Consider the following 22,794-nt stretch of genomic DNA (forward strand, 5'->3'; position numbering starts at 1 on the left):
GCAAACTCTTTTATTTTGGCTAGGTAGAAAAAAAATAATAAAGCTGAGCTTTCAATAAAAAGCAAATGAGCAGTAGACATGCACTTCTTGTTTTGAGCTTTTAGAACATTTTATTTTACTATTCTTGGGTCTAACTTTCTACCTATCCTTCACAAGAGCCTTCACTCCTGTCCAAAACATGAAATGTGATAGAAGATGGCTAAGAGTTCTAAAGGACACCACCAGTTGCCTCTTGTCATTCCTCTTGGCCTTAGCTGGTCTCTCATTGAGCTGGGCCTTGAAATCTCACCATGGATTCCTTCCTCAGCTTTAAAGTATTTTACCATGGCATCTGCAGGTTCACCTGCTAAGAGAATTGAGGGGAATCCCTCAAGAGCATCGAGAAAAAAGTCTTGAGGGATTGAAGGCGGTTTGGAAATGGCCTTGCTTCTGTCTTCCATTGTGCTTAAAAGATGGGATGTTGTGACTGATATTTATCTGGCTCGCGGATTCAGGCATAGCCTTGCCCAGTAGTTTATTGTATATCTCTGGGGTGTTGTCAGGTGTCTTGGGCTTGCTTTTAGGTGCTCTGCTGTGTGGATAAGCAAGGAATTCTGTCCTGGCCTAATCCCAGTCCAGAGACGGTTTTGTTCTTTAGTGGCAAGGTGGAGCCTCCTCATAGCAGCCATGAAGATCTGACGGACGAACTCTCCACACGTTCCTTCTGCCACCCAGAAATGGATGAAGAGGTGAGGGATGGGCCCACAAAGGATGCTCTGTCAGGGTGCTCTAAGCTGTGTCTTGGTCTTCCTGACCCTTGTTTAATTTGCAAGGTAAAGCCAATTAAACACTGCAGATGCATGGTTCAAATTCTGCAGTTAAATTATATCTATAAAATAGCTTCCTTAGGGGACATATTCTTTCATCCAAGTAGTCCACATGAGCAGTCTAAATTATTTAAGGAAATCTGGAGCAAATAATTTTATAGCACCTTTGAAGATTAATAGAATAAACACAGCATGAGCTGTTGAGAGAGAGAACCTATTTTATGAAATTAAATTATGCACAAAATATGTAATATATTTCAGGTGTGTGTGTGAATAGTGCATATGATGTTTCTGTACAAAGCATAAATGTATACAAGATAAGAGTTCCTATTCATATAATTAGTAATAATATCATATTCCTACCTCTGCCAAATTCAACATAGAAAGTAGGAGAGAATTCCAGAATTAAAGACTAATTAAACCTACCAGACAATTGTTTTGTTTTTCCAGTGTGATTATAGTCCACAAGAGCCCAAAAGCACGTTCTTTGCAGGTGGATGTTGAAGGAATAAGAATTAAGAACTCTTTTCTTAATAACACTCCTTTTTCCTGAAAATACAGATCATGAACATGAACAGGAAGTTCATTTGGAAGGATAATAAAATGAGCCTTCCATTCTCATGAGGTTATTAAGTAATATACTGTACCATATATACTTGCATATAAGCCTTTTTGTGGATAATCCTATCCTTGAATATTTAACCAAAATACCGTGAAAAGTGCACCACCTGCGGATAAGCCGACTCATATTTTTCATGATGTTTTGGTTAAAAATTCGAGGGTCTACTTATCCACGGATGGGCTTATACACGAGTATATATGGGAGAAACAGATACTTTTAAAAAGTATTACCGTATATACTCGCAGATTAGCCCATCCTCAGATAAGCCCAACCTGATTTTTTGGGATGTATTTTGGGACCTAAAATTCTCAGCTTATCTGTGAATATCTACAGTAGTCCACCTTTTGGTTTCGTCTTGCAGGGGTTTTCTGCTTACCTCTTTTACTTATGCTGTATTACAGCCTCATGAAAGGGATGCTTTGCTCTCAGGGCCCTTGTCGGATGTGGTTCGCATCAGCAATGAACAAGACAGGGCTGAGTGGTCCACCAGCAATACTCCCAAGTCTTCTGATACTCAGATTCACAAGAAGCCAGCAGGCCGCAGCAAGCACCCTTCGGGATCTAATGTGAGCTTCAGCAAAGACATTGAAGGAGGAGAGGAGGAGCCAATTCAGGTAATGAAGGTGGGTCACTGCTGGCCCATGGTCTTCATTTCGTGCAGATGAGAATGCCAGTAGGAGTATATACAGCAGTGTTTTCAACCATGGCTGGGGAATTCTGGGAGTTGAAGTTCACACAAGTTGCCAAGTTTGAAAAACATGGATATAGAGGAAGGGGGATACCAGTATGAGTACTGCCCTCCTTGCCCCATGCTGAAATTACACAGAGGGGATTTCCATCATGGAGATATAAGACACTAGATTGTGAGGAATCTGGGATCTGAGGCTAGGGTGTATAATAGAGGATAAAGACCAGTGAGGGCCTGGGAAATATTTGGGAACTCCCATCTTAGAAGGGGTTTTAAAAATCAGAAAGAATTGTGGTGAGCATGCTAGAAGGGAACTGTTTACTTGGGTTGTGCATGCTTCAAAAATTATTCAGAAATGCTTTGGTACTTGTGAGTACACCACTCCTCTGCAGTCATTATAGCAGCCACCTCTTTTTTCAGCTCCTCTAATGAGATGACCCATTAAAGTAGCAGCATCTTTTTTCAGCCTGTGTAGAAGCCTAAAGGCACGGAGAGGTGCTGTGTTTGCATGGACTCTGAAGCACTTCTGAATCATGGTTATTTAACCTTTTCATTTGTGACTGGTGGTCATTTTGGTTAACTTCAACAATGTGACTCCCAGTTTAAGTTTCTTAAGTAACATATAGGCTGCAGTTCCTGGATTCTCTTAATTTTCTCTCATATACAAAACCACAAATGTAAAAGCTTAACCTGTGGAACCAATACTTTCATGTTCAGCTTTGTAGGCCAGAGGAGGGGAGTACAGGTACATTTACATGTCCTATTATTTCCACAGTTACAGCTGAGCCATGTCCAGTAAACAGCTGAAAAGTCAAATAAGAACCAGTTTGTTCAGTTCGTTAAACAACGCTATCTGCCATTTTTGTCTTCCTTTAAAATCCAATTAGAAAGAACTTTCTTCAGGCTCTTGAGCCAGTTTCCCATATGTCTTTTGACTTAATGTGCTGCCTTTATTCTCCAGAGAACTATGACAGCAGGAGCTCTGGAGAATGAAAGAATGACTGAATGTAAAAATCATGCAGTCTGAAAAGAGAGTTAAACTGACCACTCAACTTTTTATTTTAATTTTTTTTCTGCAGTTTTCACAGATCCTCTGATAGTTTGCTCTATATCTGAGTCTTGCTTTCTAATATGAAAGAATAGTATTGTTCTGGGAACTAAATAATTACATGGAAGAGCCTTAATGGGTATGTGTAGCCTATGATTAGAAACTTTAGACAGACAGATGCATACGTATAAGGGAAGGAGTGGCTGGCATCTTCTCTAGCACTATAGCCGTTTGGCTCTAATATTGATCCGTGATGAGATATACATTTTTTAAAATCCTGTTAGAATTGATCAGGCCTGTCTTTATTACTGGCCTAGGTGGAAGGTGACAGCGAGGGGTTAGCCTGTGAGGCTGAAGACTTTGTGTGCGATTACCATTTGGAAATGCTGAGCCTGTCTCAAGACCAGCAGAATCCTTCCTGCATCCAGTTTGATGATTCCAACTGGCAAATGCACTTAACCTCTCTGAAGCCCCTGGGCTTGAACGTGCTGCTCAATCTGTGCAACGCAAGCGTGACAGAATGCCTGTGCCGCTTCTCCGACCACCTGTGTAACATCGCCTTGCAAGAGACACACAATGCTGTCTTGCCGGTTCACATACCATGGGGGCTTTGTGAACTTGCCAGGCTAATAGGTATGGAGCAGGTGAACAAGTATCTCCCTTGTTTTAATGAATAAGTCACAAAGTTCATAGCTTCCGTGTTAGCAGAAATGTCCATAGTCATGGACATTAGTGCAGGAGCTGCTGGACAACTAAGACAAAACATCTCTCTTTTAATTCCCTAAGGTATGGTTTTTGAAAGTGAACTCTAGGGTTCCACAAAAACTCGATGGGGTTCCATGAGAGACTAAGGGTGAATAAAAATGTCCACTCAAACGAACACAGCCATTTCTATCAATAGAGCTTTGCTTCTTGATCAGGAGTTCTGGGATTTTTTTTTAACTAACAGGTTCTGTGGCCTGAAAAAGAAGACCTCTGGCCTACAGAACATATTTCCACTTGATTTCTGAACACTTTTTCAAAACTTCTGGTAACAGTTATGGGGGGAAGTTCCACTTGGTTTGGCTTGTTAAACTCCAAAGGACAATGGTGTTTATTAGAGAAGAAAACAAAATGACTGTGACTGGATGCACACATCACCCTAAACCATAGTGTAATTTGATTTTGTAAATTCCTCCACGGTGTGTTGAAAGACATGGTTTTATGACTTAGCAGGATGTACAAACCAGCCAGTTGTGATTTATTCAATAAAACATATGTGAACTAGGTCTGTACAAGCAAGTAGTAGACTTCCGACTGTACAAGTCTTATATCTACAATTGTAAAATTTTAACATGCAGTTCCCAGAGCCAGTTGGCTAATATTGATTTAGATATGACTACGTCAAAGGTAGGCAACTTATATTTTAACCTCCAAAGCTTACTACTGAAATTCAGTGGTAAACTGGCTGATTTCTATCTCTTTTTTTTTTAATCAAGAGTCAGGTGAAATGGATGTACAAAAGAGGATTAGGTCCTCCTATAAACTTTTCCATCTTCCTAATTGGTTTAAACCTTCAATGTCCACCGTGCCAGAACTGTGTGATGGTACAGTTGTCCATGTCTGACAATCATAAGCTACTCTCACTTGTGTAGTTACTACATCTCAAGAAAGGACTGTCATAATGGCGCAAATTTGGTTGGTAGTACGTAGGTCTCCAAAGTAAGATCAGTCACCCATATAATCATCCAGTTCTGAATCAATGTTTGACCCCCATTTCTGGTTTTAGGGGCAATTGCACATGGTGGTGTATCTATTTTGACACCTGCTGATTCATTTGGACTGCAAAATATGCAGGAAAGAAGATGGTGAGGGTATTTGTTTAGTATTAGGAGCTATTCAGAGGATGGTGCTGGCCAGAGGGGAATGTGCATGAATGAGAAGAGCTGCTGCAAATTTTGTGTGATCTGGTAATCTTTCCTGTGGTGTTCCCCTTCTCTATTGATGGTTTTCACCCCTAGGGTTTACACCTGGTGCCAAAGAGCTTTTCAAGCAGGAGAATTACGTGGCCCTTTACCGCCTGCCCTCTGATGAGATGGTGAAAGAAGTGATGCTTGGGAAGCTCTCATTAATCACCAAGAGGAGGCCGCCTTTGAGTCACATGATCAGCCTTTTTGTGAAAGACACCACAACCAGTAAGATTGTGAGACTGATAGCTGCAGTGTCCAGCCTCTGGGATTTCCATTTGACAGGCAGCTTCTCTAGTTAATTCAAAGATTTAAGGTATACTCTGAGGGGAATAGCTCTACACTTGGATCTATAATAAAATGCCAGGAGGGTTAGGAAGAAGAAATGTTGCTACTCCAGTGACATCAGAAAAGGTTTTCCAAATGAAGATTAGCTAACTTTTCTTGGTTGATGCCTTAAGATGCAAGTTTGGGGGGGGGGGTGTAATTCCAGCCTAGAACCAGAATGTTAAGATTTTTCCAAATGTCTCACATCAATTTCTTCTCTGTCAATTCCTCCTGCTTTTTATTTTAAAACACTAGGTATATAACCCACATTTGCCCTGAAGGTTTATAGACTCCATAAACAGCTAAATAGATGTGGAAAATCCTTAAGAAAGCAGAATTCATTTTTATTACAATTACTTTAATGCTTAAAAGCTGGTCGGACTTAATGACTACATGAAAAACAGTACATTTTTATTACCTTCCAGCATTACCAAGAGATGGTTCTCTACCTTCTTGGCCCACTGCAGCTGAATTGGGACTGCAAATCCAAAATTTCCTGCCCGCAGGGCTATGCTGGCTAAGAACTGTAGTCTGGTTGCATCTGAAGGCCATGCACTGGGGATGGCTGATCGCGGGAGGAAGGAAGGGAACATGATTTCCAAGAATAAAGTGAATCTCCCTCATATAGAAGCACAAAAAGCTCTGTCTCTAGACATGAATGTGTGAAGAAACGAAGACAGCTTTGCCCTGCTTTGAGGCCGGGCGTTGGAAAGAGAGAAGACAGCTGAGGGATGACAGTTGGTCCTGGGGGGCAGCCATTGTTTGCCATATGGGTGTCCTGTATCTGGCACTGAACAGGTTAGAGGTTTTGCCCCAAGGGAATGTTGCTCGTAGATGAGATGTGCCTTCTATAGTGGACCTTACAGTAAGTCCTGAGTGTGGGAAAAATGATGGGCACTTTGTCAATTGTGCTATTATAACTCTAACTGGCATAAGAAAACAAAAGCATAATTATCCATGAAAGCTGGGGTTGCCTTGCCCTGGCTCCTGACAGGCCGTGATCTCCTGTGACAATTCAGTGGCAGACAGAGGGTTGTTTTTAGTGCCTTCTGTATTCCGTCATTTTGTTCAGTGCAGGAAGGTGCTTGTGGAGGACAAGGAACGTTGGAAGCTGTAAAATAAATGAGCCTGTCAGCAAGCCATCTTCAGGCTTGCTACGTAGGCCCAATTGTCTCTCCTAGGCACGGAGCAGATGCTTTCCCATGGGACTGCTGACATCATCCTGGAGGCCTGCACTGACTTCTGGGACGGCTCAGATATCTACCCACTTTCTGGCTCCGACAGGTAGACAGACTTCTCTTTAGGTCTGCATGAGGCACTGGCTTTGTAGTATAGATTGCTGGAGAGACTGCTTCGCGGGGCGGATGTTTGTGCCACGGTGGTTTTCCTCACTCTGAAGGCTGCTCATGGCACCGTCAATGGGGTCCCACTTGCAAAGCTCGGTCATCCTGCTGAGGAAAATGTATACCGTGCCTATGCTTTATCAAAAGCTTGTTGGCAATATTGTAGAACTATGGCTGGTCCTATTATGCATGTAAGAAGTAGTCTTAATGCTCGGGAGAGGAAGATTTAAATTTATATGCCACTTTGGCTCTGCATTTTTGGCAGCTTGTCAGTCCACAGTCAGAGACCTCCTCCATATCATCAGTAGAGGATGAACTGTCTTGTCAAGCACCTTTGTTGTGGCCTGTCTCTCTGGGGCTAAGCTGATTTTGCAGCCTTTTTTTACTGTTTCAGGCTGCAACTTTAAAAGCCCGAATGCCCATATATAGAAGACCAGCGACAAAAAATTGCATCATGTTGATGATGAAGATGATATTTTTATTCTGCCTTTCTCTCTCTCTCCCTCTCTCCCTCTCAATGGTGAACATACCTAATGCTCCTGCTTTCTATTTTTCCCACAACAACAACCCTGTGAGGTGGATAAGAGAGGGTGACTGGCCCAAAGTCATCCAGCCAGCTTTCATGCGTAAGGGAGGCCTAGAACTCACCGTCTCCTGATTTCTAGGCCAGCATCTTCACCACTCCACCAAACCTCTCCAGTGACTGTAGCTTCTCCCAGGATGTTCCATTCCAGTTCTCCCCCTACCCCAGTTTTTTATTCCCACTTCCAGCAGCCTGACAGCCTCCCTGTGTTTTCATTCCTCAGTAGGCTGTTTTAATCTCCCTGACCCCTCCAGAACTATTGAAAGCATGACTCTGAGATAATTTTTTCAAGGAAGTTCAGTGTTTCATCCATTTCTTATATAAACAGAAAGGTCTGGTATACAACAATGAATAATAATAACAACAGCAATTTAGTGAAAAAGTTGTTTCTGATGGCTTTCGTCTTTTGTTTTCTCAGGAAGAAAGTGCTGGATTTCTACCAGCGTGCCTGCCTTTCGGGTTATTGTTCTGCCTTCTCCTACAAGCCCATGCACTGTGCCTTGTCTTCCCTCCTGAATGGCAAATGCATAGAACTGGTGCAGGTCCCTGGACAAAATGCCATCTTTACCTCTTGTGATCTTCCAGGGACCATACCTATCAAGCAAAGCAGCCGGAGAAACAGCTGGAGCTCAGATGGTATGTGCTTTGCCTCCACAGGTGGGATTTGCTGCAGAAGCAGAAGCTGGTCTAGATTCACCATATCTTTTAAAAGGTGTTACAGGAAGGAAAACAACATTTTGGGAGATTATGACATTTAAAAATACAGACAGGGTCAGATGATTTTCACCATCAATTACAATGTTATTTTACAAAATTTCAGTCAACATGCTGTTATGGTATATGCAAAATTACTTGTGCCGCAGAGGGTATTGCCTGACTGAGAATTCTTTGTTTAAATAAAGTTTCTTTCTTATAAAAGGCACTATAACTGCACAAAAATCAGATCGGGACCAGGAAGGGACCTTGAACCAGGAAAAAAAAATGATCTCATTGCAGTTGGATTCATTTTTTTTTCTGGTTCAAGGTCCTTTCCTGGTCTCCATCTGATCTGGCAGTTGTGAAAGAATCCTGCTTATCTAAACTCTTGATGTTTGGACAAGCTGCCAGGTCATCAGAAAAAGGATTCATTTGATCCAGCATCAGTCTTGCTGTTTTAGCCTGGCAGGTTCCTCAAGGATCATCCTTTAGCTGATTGTAAAGAACTAATTTAGACATCCCAGTTGTCGCAAGGCATGATAAGTGAGATAACAGTGGTCCCTTCCGAGATCAGTTTCCTTATTTTCTGCTGATGTGGAGGCTTGCTAAGAAGATGTTGATCATCCAAACCTTCCCCCTAGCTTTTAAAAATATTTTGGGATTTGGGTGTTCTGTTGATAGCTTTTCACATATCTTTTCTGTCACTGATTTCTTATAACTGATTAGCATTTTTTTTTCTTCCTTTCTCTTTCCCTCTTTCACTGCACATATATATGTGTTGCACTGGGCTCTTTCGGTCATGGCTGATCATACTTCCTTCTTGATCCTTTGAATGGGTGTGTCCTGCATTTTCACTTGTGACTGTCTGTCCCTATCTCTGCCATTCCTTCTTGGCTGCATATATATCCATCCTCTGTGCATTTGCCTCTTGTTCGCATGCCCAAAGAAGGGATTGGGGAAGTGATGGAGAAGGAGGACTGTATCCAGGCTTTGAGTGGCCAGATCTTCATGGGCATGGTCTCCTCCCAGTATCAGGCCCGATCAGATGTTGTCCGCCTCATTGAGGGACTAGTCAATGCATGCATTCGTTTTGTCTACTTCTCCCTGGAAGATGAACTGAAGAGTAAGGTAAGCTGTTCCTTTGCTTATTACACCTTTTAGCATGCAGTGTTCCTGCAGCAGCCGTGTCAAGGACACAGTGGTCCTGTTAATCCTGGGACTGATTCTGAAATAATGTTGATTTTTTTTTCTTCTTTTGATATGTTTATTGTGTTTTAGCATTTATATATTTATGGTCATCTTGATAGCTGGTTCCTTTTAATTTGCGACACCTCCCCCTCCCTCTTTCTCTTTCCTACAAATAACACAATTGATAATTTAGTAATAGAATGTTCTTCAGTTTTGATCATGGTAAATTTTTCCAAAGCAAGTTGTTATTATCTGGAAGTTGTATATTAAGGAAGAATCTCACTAAATGTTCATTATACTTATTTTAATATACTACTATAATAGTAAATTTGACATAGTAAATCTAGATAGGCACGTGCATGCAAAGTGGGAATAAAGACGGCGCCTGATGGACCCGTTAGGGTTTCAGAGGGAGCTGGGGGGTATTCCTGTGGATCTGCTGCACGGTCCAGCGGAGGCCTTGGCTGCTGCCTGGAATAGGGAGGTGGCCGGGGCCTTGGACAGGATCGCGCCTATGTGACCTTTCTTGCCACATCGGCCCTGACACTCCCCGTGGTTTACGGAGGAGTTGAAGGTTCTGAAGAGGGTCAAGAGATGTCTAGAGTGCTGCTGGAGGAAGACAAGGACCAAATCTGACTGAACACAGGTTAGAGCCACTATTAAGGGCTACATTGTGGCGATAAGAGCGGCGAAGCACCAATACTTCTCCACCCTTATGACATCTGCAGAGTGCTGCCTGGTGCCCCTGTTTGGGATCACTAGATCCCTCCTTGGTAAGGGGGATCTGATGATTCATTTGCAGGGCCACGTGGAGGAATTGTCAGAGCATCTGGAAGACAAAATCGCTCAGATTCATTCCAAGTTAGACTCCAAGTGTGGGGCAGGGTCTAGGGGGATACCAGGAGATCGTTCTTACCCAGTTATCTGGGAACAGTTTGATCCTGTTGTTCCTGAGGAACTGGACAGGATCCTCTGGACTGTGAAGGCCACCACTTGCCATCTGGACCCATACCCCTCCTGGCTGGTGAAAGCAGCTTGGGAGGTGATATATGGTTGGATCCAGGTGATAGTTAATACATCTATGCAGGAGGGAGTGTTTCCAGCTGCCTTTAAAGAGGTGTTGGTGCACCCCCTCCTCAAGAAACCCTCCCTGGATCCTACCGTGCTGGACAATTTCTGTCCAGTCTCCCACTTCCCCTTTTTGGGGAAGGTGGTTGAGAAAGTGGTGGCATCACAGCTCCAAAGGGTTCTGGAGGAAATGGATTATCTGGACCCTTTCCAGTCAGGTTTCAGGGCCAGTTATGTAATGGAAAAGGCATTGGTCGCACTTATGGATGATCTCTGGCAGGAGCAGGATGGTGGAAGTGCGACCACCCTTGCTCTCCTTGATCTCTCAGCGGCTTTCGATACCGTTGACCATGGTATCCTGTTGGGACGACTCAGGGAATTGGGGATGGGCGGCATGGTTTTGTGCTGGTTCACCTCCTTTCTTCAGGGCCGATCCCAATCGGTGGTGATAGGGAGCGAGAGGTCCCATCCTCAGCCCCTCCTTTGTGGGGTGCCGCAGGGTTTGGTTCTCTCTCCGCTCAGTTTCAACATCTACTTGAAACCGCTGGGTGAGATCATCCGCCATCATGGGATGAGGTATCATCAGTATGCTGATGATACTCAATTATACATCTCCATCCCAGGTGAGGTAAGTGATGCCGTGACTGCCCTTTCGCAGTGCCTGGAGGCTGTAAGGGTCTGGATGGGGAACAATAGGCTTCAGCTGAACCCTGGTAAGATGGAGTGGCTGTGGGTTAATGGCTCCTCTGTATCCGGGACTTTGTCATATTTGGTGCTGGATGAGGTAGCGCTGCCGCAGACAGACCCAGTGTGTAATTTGGGGGTCCTCCTGGACTCACAGCTCCTGCTTGAAGAGCAGGTGGCAGCCATGGCCAGGAGGGCCTTTGCACAACTTTGGGTTGTGCATCAGTTACGCCCTTTCCTGGATTGGGATGCCCTTCAAATGGTCACTCATGCCCTTGTTATCTCCCAGATAGACTACTGCAATGCGCTCTACATGGGGCTACCCTTGAAGAGTATCTGGAAGCTACAGCTGGTCCAGAATGCGGCTGCGTGGGCTATTTTTGGAGCCCCAAGAAGGGCCCATATAACACCGTTGCTCCGTGAGCTGCATTGGTACCAGTTTGCTTCTGGGTCCAATTCAAGGTGTTGGTTATCACCTTTAAAGCCCTACATGGCATGGGACCAGGTTACCTGAGGGAGCGCCTCTTCCCCACGATTTCACCCTGTCCCACCCGATCACACAGAGAGGGCATGCTCTGGACCCCCTCGGCAAAAGAGCTCCGACTAGAGGGGTCCAGAAGGCGGGCCTTCTCTGCTGTAGCCCCTGCCCTTTGGAATATCTTGCCCCCGGAGGTGAGATTGGCCCCCTCACTCCTGGCCTTCTGGAGGGATTTGAAGACCTGGCTCTGCCATATGGCCTGGGGTGGGGAGGGAAACCATCAAGTGTGGGGTTGGCTAGCCCCTTAGAGGCCTGGCGTTGCTTCCCTGAACCATTGGCCTCCTGGACTCTTTCTTTTTTAGTAATTGTTTTGTACAGGTTTTAGGTTTTATGTAATTGTATATTTATTTATTGTTTTAATGAGTTGTGAGCTGCCCAGAGCCCCCCATTAGGGGGAGATGGGCAGGGATAAATTTAATAAATAAAAAAATAAATACTTATTCTATCCAAAAAATGGAAGTTCTCCTGGTAATAGAGCCAAACTATATTAAGAAACATGTGTACACATTTTTGTGATTTACATAGTTTTTACTGTGCCATTGATGACTTTTTATCAAAATAGCCAGAAAGGTTTTGATCAAAATAATCAAACACTAAATGCCTTGTAACCTGTATTCTTGAAGTTGAATCTAGATTGTAGACCCCCATTGCTTTGATTTCATTTTCTCTCTAGCCTCTTGCCTTTCATTTTTACAGGTGTTTGCTGAAAAGATGGGTCTTGAGACTGGCTGGAATTGCCATATATCTCTAACTCCCAATGGAGATGTGCCTGGATCTGAAATCCCTCCCTCCAGTCCCAGTCATGCAGGCTCCTTGCATGAGGACCTTCCTCAAGGTGAGAGAGAATAGCTTGGCAGGGTTTGCAGAGGGTGGATGGAATGTTGGCTACAACAAAGGTGGCTGATTTGCTGAAGCAAATTCTGATGCACTCTGCTGAAGCAGGACAAATGCTGTTGCATGGGACAGTCCCACTTTATCTTACTTAATTCTTCAACACAGGTATGTGAGAATTGAAAAGCCAGTCAGGTGGATTGGAGGGCCTCACTATTTAATCACAAGTAACATCTAACCCTTGAATTGTACCAGGAAGCCTGCTGATAGCCAATGCAACTCACCAAGTAGTGGTGTCACAGTTGTACTGAGGTGCACTCATAACTACCTGCACTGCTGCATTCTGGACTAGCTGTAGCTTCTAGAAGGTCCAAAGGCAGCTCTGTGTAGAGCATGTCGCAGTAATCCAGGCAAAAAATGAACAAGGCATGAGCGACTGTGGATAGGGTCTCCAGATTCTGGAATGGTATGCAGCTGGTACACAAGATGGATTTGGGCAAAGGACCTCTGAGTCATGGATGCCACATGCTTTTCAAACAGAAGTCATGAGTGTAGGAGGGCCCCCAAACTGCACACCTGTCTGGGACAGCACAACCCATTCAGAACCAAGGACGGAAAATCTTTGGATCAAGAAAGTAATCCTCACTACCCCCATCCTGATCCTGATGTAGGTCATCCACAAGCACAATCATTACTGTTTTGATACTGTGCTGAGGCCTGAGACCTGACTGGCAGTGATCTGGATAATCTGTTTCTTCCAGAGCCCTCTGAAGCTGCAGCCCAAACACCTTCTCAACAAACTTCCCCAAGAAGGAAAGTTGCAGGCAGATTAGAAATTGTCCAAAACTGTTGGGTCCAATGATGGGGTGGGCCACCACCTTCTTAAGCACAGGCAGAATGCCCCCTCAGATGAATTCACTGCTTGGACCCAGCCACAGTCATCTCCTGGGAGGCCTTGACCAACCAGGAGGTACTTGAATCAATGAGTAAGTCACCACATTCACAGCTCTGAGAACCTGGACCCCTTCCTTGGGAACCGTAAGCTCACCTGTTTCCCGATAACCACACCAGACCATGCCTCAGATAACTTAACAGCACCTGTGTAGCTGGAGTTCAGCTCAAAGTAAATATGAGCACTTTTGTCTGACAGATGCCTCAAAGTCCTCACAGTGGCCCTTCTTTTGACCCATCCATCCCTAGGAGGGGCTGGGTCATCTTAAAGAGGGCCACTAGATGGCAATCCATGAATGCAATAAGAGCAGAAAAATAGCTATGTTTTGCTGCTGTTATTGCCACAGTATAACCCTTATTAAAGACTCTTACCTACATTTGGTCAGATTTGCTTTTCATCTTCCTTAATTGTATGTTGGACCTCAGTTGTCTGGGTCAGGTCTGTGGTTGCTGTGGAAGCCATGAACTCCTGATCCACTCCAGTCCCTGCACCTATCAGTTTGGGAAGCTCCATTGCTGACCCAACCATAGTGTCAAGCAGCTCAAGTAGGGAAACAGCTATGCAGCAGGGAGGCCAATATAGTAGCAGCAACCCTATCTGTTCCCTAGAGCTCAGCTTCAGAATCTCACATCTGGTTATCTGTGGAGCAGCATGTATAAAAGCCACAAGAGTACCCAGGATGACAATAGCTACTATCACATCAAGTCCACCAAGGGTTGTGGTTGGTGCCATACTTGAAACCCAGGTGGACACATTTCCAATAGGGGAATCCTTCCCTCATGCCCATCCAGGTCTTGGTGATACACGCCAGGTCTGTCTTCTTATTTCATAATAAGATCCTGGATGAAGAGCGCCTTTATTACAGGCCAACCTGGCATTAAGCAGCAGTCTGAGCCCTGGGCCACTGAGGACCCAGTGACTTAGAGGGCTAAAAAAAGGAATTGATACAAGACACCAAGTACACCTCCCAGGAGTAATCTCACCTTTATCTCCCACCATATCTTCCTCTGCCCATCACCACTAAGATGTTACTGCTTGCTGCTTCCTGCCCTGTTGAACCAGCATCCCGCCCACCAAACCTGCCATCTCTCCCCCAAGTCCATGGATCCCATCCAAAATACAGATATAAACTAACCATTCCCTATCCAGCCACCTGTCTTTTCACTGCTAATACTACCAACCATCCATCTGGAAGCATCTCTACTTTTAAGCCTTTCTATGTAATACACTCCTTAGCTTTAGATGTAGCTAAAAACTTGGCTGCATATGAGATGACGCTTGTGACGCTGAGTAAGATGAGTTATTTAAGACACCTTTTATTTTAGGAATGTTGAGTGGGATTTATCAGTTGATGTAACACAGAAAACCAGAATTTGTACTTCTGGGCTGCCACAGGGCCTTGTGGGGAAATGCTGGGGAGGAGGTGTCTGACGTTAGAGGTGCCGTTTTCTGTTTTCATGTCGCTATCCTCTCTGTCCTCAGTCTCCCGAGAAGATGCAGAGGGGCTTTTGTTGATGGAGGAGGAAGGCCACTCAGATCTCATTAGCTTCCAGCCAACAGACAGTGACATCCCCAGTTTCCTGGAGGACTGCAACAGGGTAAGGTTGACATTTCATTCCTGGCCAGAGTAGATTCTCAGCAACTGCTTTGGCTGCTTGTATATTCTTACACTTAATAATTAGGTAGGCAGGTGGGAAGGTGTTCAGAAGAAAGCTCTGTTTAATTTAGTGAGGCTTAAAACAACAGGTATATATGTATAGTGTTTTTTTTTTTTTTTTTTTTTTTTTTTTTTTTTTTTTAATCTGCACTCAGTCGTTACCGACCCTGCAGTGACTGCTTTGGACAGGTCCTTTGCAGTTTTCAAGGCAAGGTGTTTCGGAAGTGGTTTGCCAGTGCCTCCTTCCTAGAGCAGAGCCCAGCTGGCGAGCGCAGGAGGCGGGGTTTCCGTTGCTTCATGCCCTTTTTGGGCGAGTGCGGTTGTGCTACCCAGCAACTGCTCCCGACTCCTTTTGTAAGGCGCCGCCAGCATTTTACCTCCCACCGGAGTGAGAGTACCCATTTATCTACTCACGTGAGTTTTCGAACTGTTGGGTTGACAGGAACTGGGGAGGAAACAGGAGCTCACCCTGTTAACGCGAAGGCTGGACTCGAACCGCTGAAGCGTCGACCATTTCTGGCCAGCAACTTTCAGCGTCATTAAGCCGCTGCACCACCGCGTCCCCTCTTATGTATAGTGTATGTTACCTTAATCTAACAGATTGCTTCCTCGAATCCCCATGGATGTATTAGCATATATAGTGGGAGATTATGGTTCATCATGGCACCTTTTTTAAAGTATCTAAGCAGCAGAAGCCCAGGTGTACCAGTGAAGTTAAGAGGATATAATCATCTGATGCAAGCGAGTGATGGCTACTGGCTGTAGGATGTGGGTATACAACCTGTTTCGCACTAAGAGCTCTACTTTGCCTTTGAATGTAGAGTCAAAAAGCAAAAAGTTACATATGATTGAGTTAATTAAATTTAATTCCGTGCAATTAATATAACTGCTCTTTCTGTATTTAATGATATATTTAATTATATCTCATATTCCTGTCTGTCACATTAAAAATTATAATGAGCATCAGTTTTTGGAGGAATTCCAGGTACTGCACCAAAGGAGGGTTTCTTTCTTTTTTTCTTCTGGAAATTATGCTTTGAAAAGGGAGAGTAAAAATGATTTCACTGGATGAGTTAGAAATAGCTAGCTATCTCAGTCTTGGAAACAAAACTTTCTTTAATTATTCACATATACACTTCAGTACAACTACAGAAAATTCTTGTTATTTGCAGTAGTTGTGTTCTGTGGAATCGTCATTAATACTGAATTAGTGATTATTGAACTATTGCTCCTAGGGAAAATACAGGGTTACATTCTTGCGAGCCTCTGGTCACAACATTTTCATCAACCAATCAATACATAATCTTCCTTTATGTGTGTTTCTGTTTCTGACATCTTATTTAATGTATATATTTCTTACAAATAAAGTCCTGAAAAAAAAATTAAGCATTTAAAGTTACTTTGGTGCTTTCCAGAACCACCTCACGAACAGAGCAGCGAATTTCCTATTCCTTTTTCTGGATGTACCGTATTGTTGATTCATTAACATTGAACTCATGACCAATAGCTCTATAACTCATGCCTGAACAAGGCTTATCTAGCATGTGTATTTTCTCTGTAAGGCACATCACAGCCTTCTTGCGCTTCAGAACACTAGGCTTGGGGGCCATTTTAACCACCAAGATCATCAGTATGAGAGAAGACATGTGCAGAGCAGTGACTAAAAATGTTTGCCACTCTGTGCATTTTTACAAATAACCGCGAATGTGTTGTGAGTATTGCTTTTGGGGTTACAGGTAGTCCTTGGTTTATGTCCATTCGTTCAGTAACTGTTCAGAGTTACAGCAGTGGTGAAAAAATGGTTTTATGTCCCCTCCTTGAAGTTCCAGCCATTGCAGCACCCCTGTGGTCACACGATCACGATCCAGGCACTTGGGTGCCTGGCTCACAATTACAATGATGCAGCGAGTCACATGATCACCATTTGTGACCTTCTCTGCTGGCTTCCCACAAGCAAAGTCAATGGGGAAGTTGGCAGGGAAGGTTGCAAGTCACTCCAGTAAGTAGCTCTCGCTGCTTTTTCTCCTGAGGAGCCTGCTACGGAGTATCCTGCTACAGGGATCTCATACTCTAGCACCCCCTGCTGCCTGTGGCCTCTGCTGGCCCAAATGCACCCTCCACCGGCCCCCCGAAGGCCTCTGCTGACCCATATGCAGCCTCTGACCACCCTCCCAAGGCCTCCAATGACCCCTTCAAGGCCTCTGACGACCTGCCTGTGCTCCTTAGCTTCTGCCCATGGCACCCTCCATCCCCCACGCCCCCCCCATGGCACCCCTCACTCCTTGCCTGGGACTCCCACTTCTTCCTGCTTAACAACCCACATGGTCCTGGGGTTACGACTGCAACTGGGACTGCCAGGATTGCTGTCACTAAGTGATACGGTCACATGATATTGCACTTTACGACCACATTGCTTAGTGATGGCAATCCTGGTCCCAATTGCCGTTGTAACACAAGGACTACCTGTACAAATAAAAGTTAGGGAGTAGGCAAATTTGCAAATATGGAACCCACAAATAACAAGGATTCCCTGTACATAGACAATATGCATAACAGCCTTCCTCAAACAAGTACATATGCAATGTGTTGATCATCTTGCCTGCTGGACCGGATGCAGTTGCTTTTTAAGACAACTCTCTATTTTTCATTTTGATATCCCTTCCTTACAATAAAACTTAGTGATACTTATTAAATGGGCTGAAACTAAGAAATGGAAATGTAAGGAAAGGGGTGGGGTGGGGTGGGAGAAAATCTTGGGAAGAGAGAGAGAGGGAAGAACAAGAATGGAGGAGCTTTGTGCTACTGGAAGTTGAAATTGCTGGTTCCCTAGCCTGCCTCTTCCCTCCCTCCCTCCCTCCCATTTGCAAAATGTTGCTATCAGAGAAGACTGGGCAGTACACCACAAGGGAGAATAACTTTATTAATTCAAACCCACAGTGACACTAATAACAACATCAGCTGGTTGCTCACCTTCACTGAAGGCTCATCGAAGTACAGTGGATTTCAGTCCTTCCAAACTGCAAGGAGAATTGGACTCAAGCATATTTCTGGGGACAAAGGTTTCATGGTGTCCAGGTTGCTAAAGAAAAATTCCACCTTCTAGTCCACACCCCTCTTATTTCACACGGTAGTGAGAAACCCTTTTTTGAGTTTCAGACTGGATGGGCAAACCCATACGTGATAAAGTCGTCCTTGATACTGGTGCCAGGCTGCGTGTAGCTTTAGAGGTGATAACCAACACTTTATATAAATTGATATAATAAATAAATATAAATGAAAAAATAAATACTTGAATTAGACGCAGGAACCTATTTAGTGCAGCAACCTCAAGATGGGCATAATTTTGCAGTTGTGGATTGTACACCCACCCCAAGCTGTCTGGCTGTTTGTTTTGGATCAACTGCAGTTTCCAGGTTTTCTTCAAAGGCAATCCTATGTGGAGTGTGTTGTGTTAGTTCAGTTGTGAGGTGATCAAGATGAGTCACTCTCACAAGGTTTCCCTGGTCCAGGGAGGACCATAACTGATAAACCAGCCAAAACTAGGCAAAGGCCGTCCTTTTCACAGCTTCCACCTTTGTGCTGTTTAACTGCCAGTCCAGAAGGACTCCCAAATCAGAGACCAGCTCTTTCAGGGATCCTGTTAAGAGCAACATATTACTGAACATTCATAAGGTTAATTGGTCAACAGGTATTCCATCTTGCTAGGGTTTAGTTTGAGCTTGTTTCATACCAGTCCCGTATAGCCCACAGAAGTTCAAGAATGTCTCTGGACTAGCTATATAAAGTGGTCTAATCCGGATATTGATGGCAACTAACTGCAAACTGACAATTGACTTCTGGCAGTGGTTTTATATAAAAGTTAAATAACCTACAAGAGAAGACCAAACCCAACACTGGAGCAACCAAGGGCTCAACCATTCTCTATCCACGCCTATCAACTGGAACTTACAAACTCTTACCCTTAGGTAAGAGCAGAATCACAGCAAAGTGCTGTCTGTACTCCCAACCCTCCAAGGCAGTTCAGAAGGACACCATGGTCAGTAGTACATATTGAATGATATCACTCCCACCATCCAAATCCTGATCAGCATGACCAATGTTATGTCTGACCAGTTCTGAACTCTGACTGAAAGGGATCTAGACAATTAGATCTAGATCCATTTTCTCTAGGATTCTAACCCTGTCAGCCCTTCAAAGTAGTCCAGATAGGAAACCGAAACCATGAGTACTAATACTACCATTATTGTAAGGTTAGAGTAACAGAATCTTGCAAGTCTGAAAGCACTACTCCCCTCCCCTGCCTTTACTTTCCAGAGAACTAGAGATGGTTCCTTCTGAGATACTTACTCTATCCCCATTCCTCCTGTGGACTCAGATTTCGTTTATCAGACATTGTCCAAGCTGTGGCTCTTCCTCCTGTCTCCCAAGGTTATTCTCACAGCCCATTAGAGTACTAGACTGCCCTGCATATATTTCATCTTAGGCTCTAACTGATGACTATTCTGAGGTATCCTTTCATTAGAAGGTGATTTCCCTTAGTCACTCTTAAGAATGTTCACACAAAGGGCAAAATTAATCTATATGCATCTTCATTGGGATTTGAACTTGTTATCTCCTTGAATTGCACTCCCATAGTTTCTATTCTCATAGTGGTGGAGAACCATCTTTATTTACACTGCAGCCTTCTTTAACACTGTCAATTGGCAATTTTTCAGCCAGTCATAAAAATACATTTATTCAGCAGAAACTTCCATTGCTTCAAATCTTACTTTCCAGTAAAGTATATTTTAGACTGTAGTCTTTGGTTATTTCATTGTTTTCTCCCAGAGGTATGGTTTTTTCCCCTCTCCATACAATACAGGCTTTGTAATTTATATAAGGAAAATATTTTATTAGCAAAGCACTTCTTAATTTGTTGTAAGTTGCATCATTGGAGTCTTTCTGTAAAAGATTCCAACTTGATCTGATTTGCTTTCAAGTATAGTTCCTAGATTACTGGATGTTAGACCTTGATGATACTGTACTGAGCTTGGGATATCTTGATTAATAAAGGCAGACAGCTTGTTTGCTTCGTTTATTTCAGGCCAAACTTCCACGGGGCTTGCTTAGATGGATTGGGAACAAGCAAGAGACCAATTGCAATAAAACACTTCCTGGTAGGATTCCCTTTAGATTGGATTCAGCAGTGGACAAGAGTTAGAGCTGTCTTATTCCTCTGTCTTGCCAACCCATCTGCAGAGCATCTGACTATAGGAAAAAGACTGCACAGTCAGCCTGGGTCTTAATAATTGTCTTTCCTTAGCTTGTTTGCTTCGTTTATTTCAGGCCAAACTTCCACGGGGAATCCACCAGGTGAGACCCCACCTGCAGAACATTGACAACGTGCCTTTGCTCGTTCCTCTGTTTACAGATTCCACCCCAGAAAGTAAGTGAGGGTCAGGCTGGCTGGTTTCTTTGTTGCTTGGATGGGAAGGCCCCAGAGAAAGTTAGAGGGTGCTTATGAAACGAGAACTCTTCATTGGGACTTATGGATAGTCAATTAGGAAAGACTTATGGAAGACTGATTTTATATATGATAACTACAGGAAGATTATTTATATGCACAAATATGGAGAAGTACTGGAATACCCACAATGGAGGAATGGATTATGAAGATGGCAGAACTAGCAGAGATGGCAGAACTGACCTGTTTGATCAGGGAGAAAACAATAAGTACTTTTATAAAACGCTGTAAACCTTTTATGGACTTTTTGCTGAAAATGGAAAAAAGTTAAATGGTGATTTCTGGATTTGACAATTGAAAAAAGATTGAATAATGGGCTGAAGGGATTACTCTAACATTAAGGGGGGAGAAGGGATAATGAGTTTGTTTGTAACTACTGTAAAGAAGGGTGGAAGTCACTTCTTTAACTATCTTTTTTCTTTAATTGTATTTTTTTCTGCAGTTTTTCTTTTTTCTTTTTCTTTCTTTTCTTTATATACTTCTGTATTTGTCTTTTAGCTATGTAAAAACTTTTAATTAAAATTAATTTAAAAAAGAAAGAAAGCTAGAGGGTGCCCATGGGGTAAGTTCTTTTTCCTTTTCTCTTGCCAGCCATGTGTGAGATGATCAAGATCATGCAGGAGTATGGGGAAGTCACTTGCTGCTTGGGCAGCTCTGCCAACCTGCGCAACAATTGCCTTTTCCTTCAGAGTGATATCAGGTAAGAAGAAGAAAGCAGCAGCCTTCAGGCTTTGGTCCTCTGACTTTGAGAAATATATGAGCTCATTCCTGACTTTTGCTTTTGGAATGACTGCTCTGCTGTTTTTCATTGCACAGCTGTGTAGAACGCCCCTGAGCCTTAACAATTACCATTTTTCTTTGCTTTGTCTCAGAAGCGCATTTCATGCCTTTGAATGTACAGATACATGTTCTCCCTTGCAATTAATAATGGAGGACAATTGCATGTGGTCTGAATCAGGACTGGGCAACCACATCCCCCAGATCTAACTTTTTGCAGAAGAAGCACCATAAGGTCACAAAACTGAAGCTTAGCACTATATTGCCTACTTTTCACTCTTCATGAGGAAACTGTAAAAGGAAAAAGAAGGAAAAAAGGAGGCATTGAATCCCTGACTGGCTTTCTCTATCTAGAAATGTGGAATGCTGCCCCTCCCCAGAAAAAAGAAAAAATATTAAAAAGGCCCCAGATCCCATCCTCTCTGCTGGTCCTTACGTTAATGCCCCTTTAGGTTGTGGAAAAGTAATAGTAATAACATGAAAGAGAGACAGTTTGGTGTAGTGGTGTGATGGAATGTATCTATGAGGAGGAGGCTGATGTGGGCGATCAGGGCTGCCAGGAAGGAGGCGTGGCATTCCAGCAGGGGAAAGGAGGCAAAAGACAACACAGTCCCCAGGGGGAGCGTGGGAAGCATAAGAGGTTCAGGATAGCCACTCCCTAGAATCTCCCAGGGTATATCCACTAGTTGCTGTAGTATAGATTTAGTTTGGCAAGATTCTGTTTATCAGGTGTGGGCAAATAAAGGAACTGCACTCGACTGGACTGTTTCATCATTGTTCTTGGGCTGGGCCTGAGAAGTGGCTAGAAACTGGGAGACTATGAGTTTTAGTCCTGCCTTAGGCACAAAGCCAGCTGGGTGAGCTTCTCTCAGCCCTAGGAAGCAGGCTGTGGCAAACTACTTCTGAAATCTTGCCAAGAAAACTGCCGGGACTAGTCCAGGCAGTTGCCAGGAGTCACCACTGACTTGAAGGCACGCACACACACACAAAGAATGCCCGTCTGGTTGCTGAGAAACCGTCTGCCCCTGTTTTATATGGAGACTATGAATGCATCATTAATATCTCACCGCTTTATGCAGCATCTGGCTCAGGATTGGACACGCTCTTGGGGCCTTGACTAAACTCTGACTAGCCTAAGAGAGCCTTCCTCATGCCGGTAGCCTCCCAGTCTCCTAAACTTAACAAAACTTTTCTTTTAGCAAGACAAAGGGAAAAATGGGAAGGAAAGCAAGTCAGACTAAATACAGGAAACATTCATTTATTATTTAAATGTTGTGACTGCCCACTCAACAAGCAACTTTAGGAGGCTAACAGAAATAACCAACAGTAAACAAAGATAATTTCAAAACAGCACATTGCATCCAAGGTGACCCAAAAAAACATACAACCATACAAACAAGATGGGCTCAGTTAACAGCCTGGCCTGTGGCTGGTGGAAGAACCAGGTTTTCAGCACCTTGCAAAAGGCTGGCAGAGTTGGGGCCATTGGAATCTCTAGAGATCTGCTGTTCCATAGGGCAGGCCTCGCTTCCTGAGG

The 22,794-nt window shown here is 43.7% G+C and overlaps 1 protein-coding gene across 4 annotated transcripts in view; it reads left to right on the top strand.

Moving 5' to 3' along the window:
• The window catches only part of TMEM94 (transmembrane protein 94), a 79,719-nt gene that overhangs the window by 44,315 nt on the left and 12,610 nt on the right, over positions 1-22,794 (top strand). For 3 of the 4 annotated variants that reach the window (XM_007439786.4, XM_025174148.2, XM_088133326.1), the window contains 11 exons: positions 564-728; positions 1,830-2,042; positions 3,482-3,797; positions 5,165-5,338; positions 6,619-6,721; positions 7,782-7,999; positions 9,006-9,187; positions 12,234-12,372; positions 14,803-14,918; positions 20,303-20,402; positions 21,072-21,180. In XM_007439786.4, coding sequence (XP_007439848.1) covers positions 564-728; positions 1,830-2,042; positions 3,482-3,797; positions 5,165-5,338; positions 6,619-6,721; positions 7,782-7,999; positions 9,006-9,187; positions 12,234-12,372; positions 14,803-14,918; positions 20,303-20,402; positions 21,072-21,180 — 1,835 coding nt within the window. The remainder of the gene's footprint in view (positions 1-563; positions 729-1,829; positions 2,043-3,481; positions 3,798-5,164; positions 5,339-6,618; positions 6,722-7,781; positions 8,000-9,005; positions 9,188-12,233; positions 12,373-14,802; positions 14,919-20,302; positions 20,403-21,071; positions 21,181-22,794) is intronic. The other variant, XM_025174147.2, reaches the window with a different exon arrangement.

The sequence above is a fragment of the Python bivittatus genome, unplaced genomic scaffold (genome assembly GCF_059951505.1).
Source record: "Python bivittatus isolate LINGU-HERP-01145 unplaced genomic scaffold, Pbiv_v1 ctg000080_np1212, whole genome shotgun sequence".
Classification (NCBI taxonomy): Eukaryota; Metazoa; Chordata; class Lepidosauria; order Squamata; family Pythonidae; genus Python; species Python bivittatus.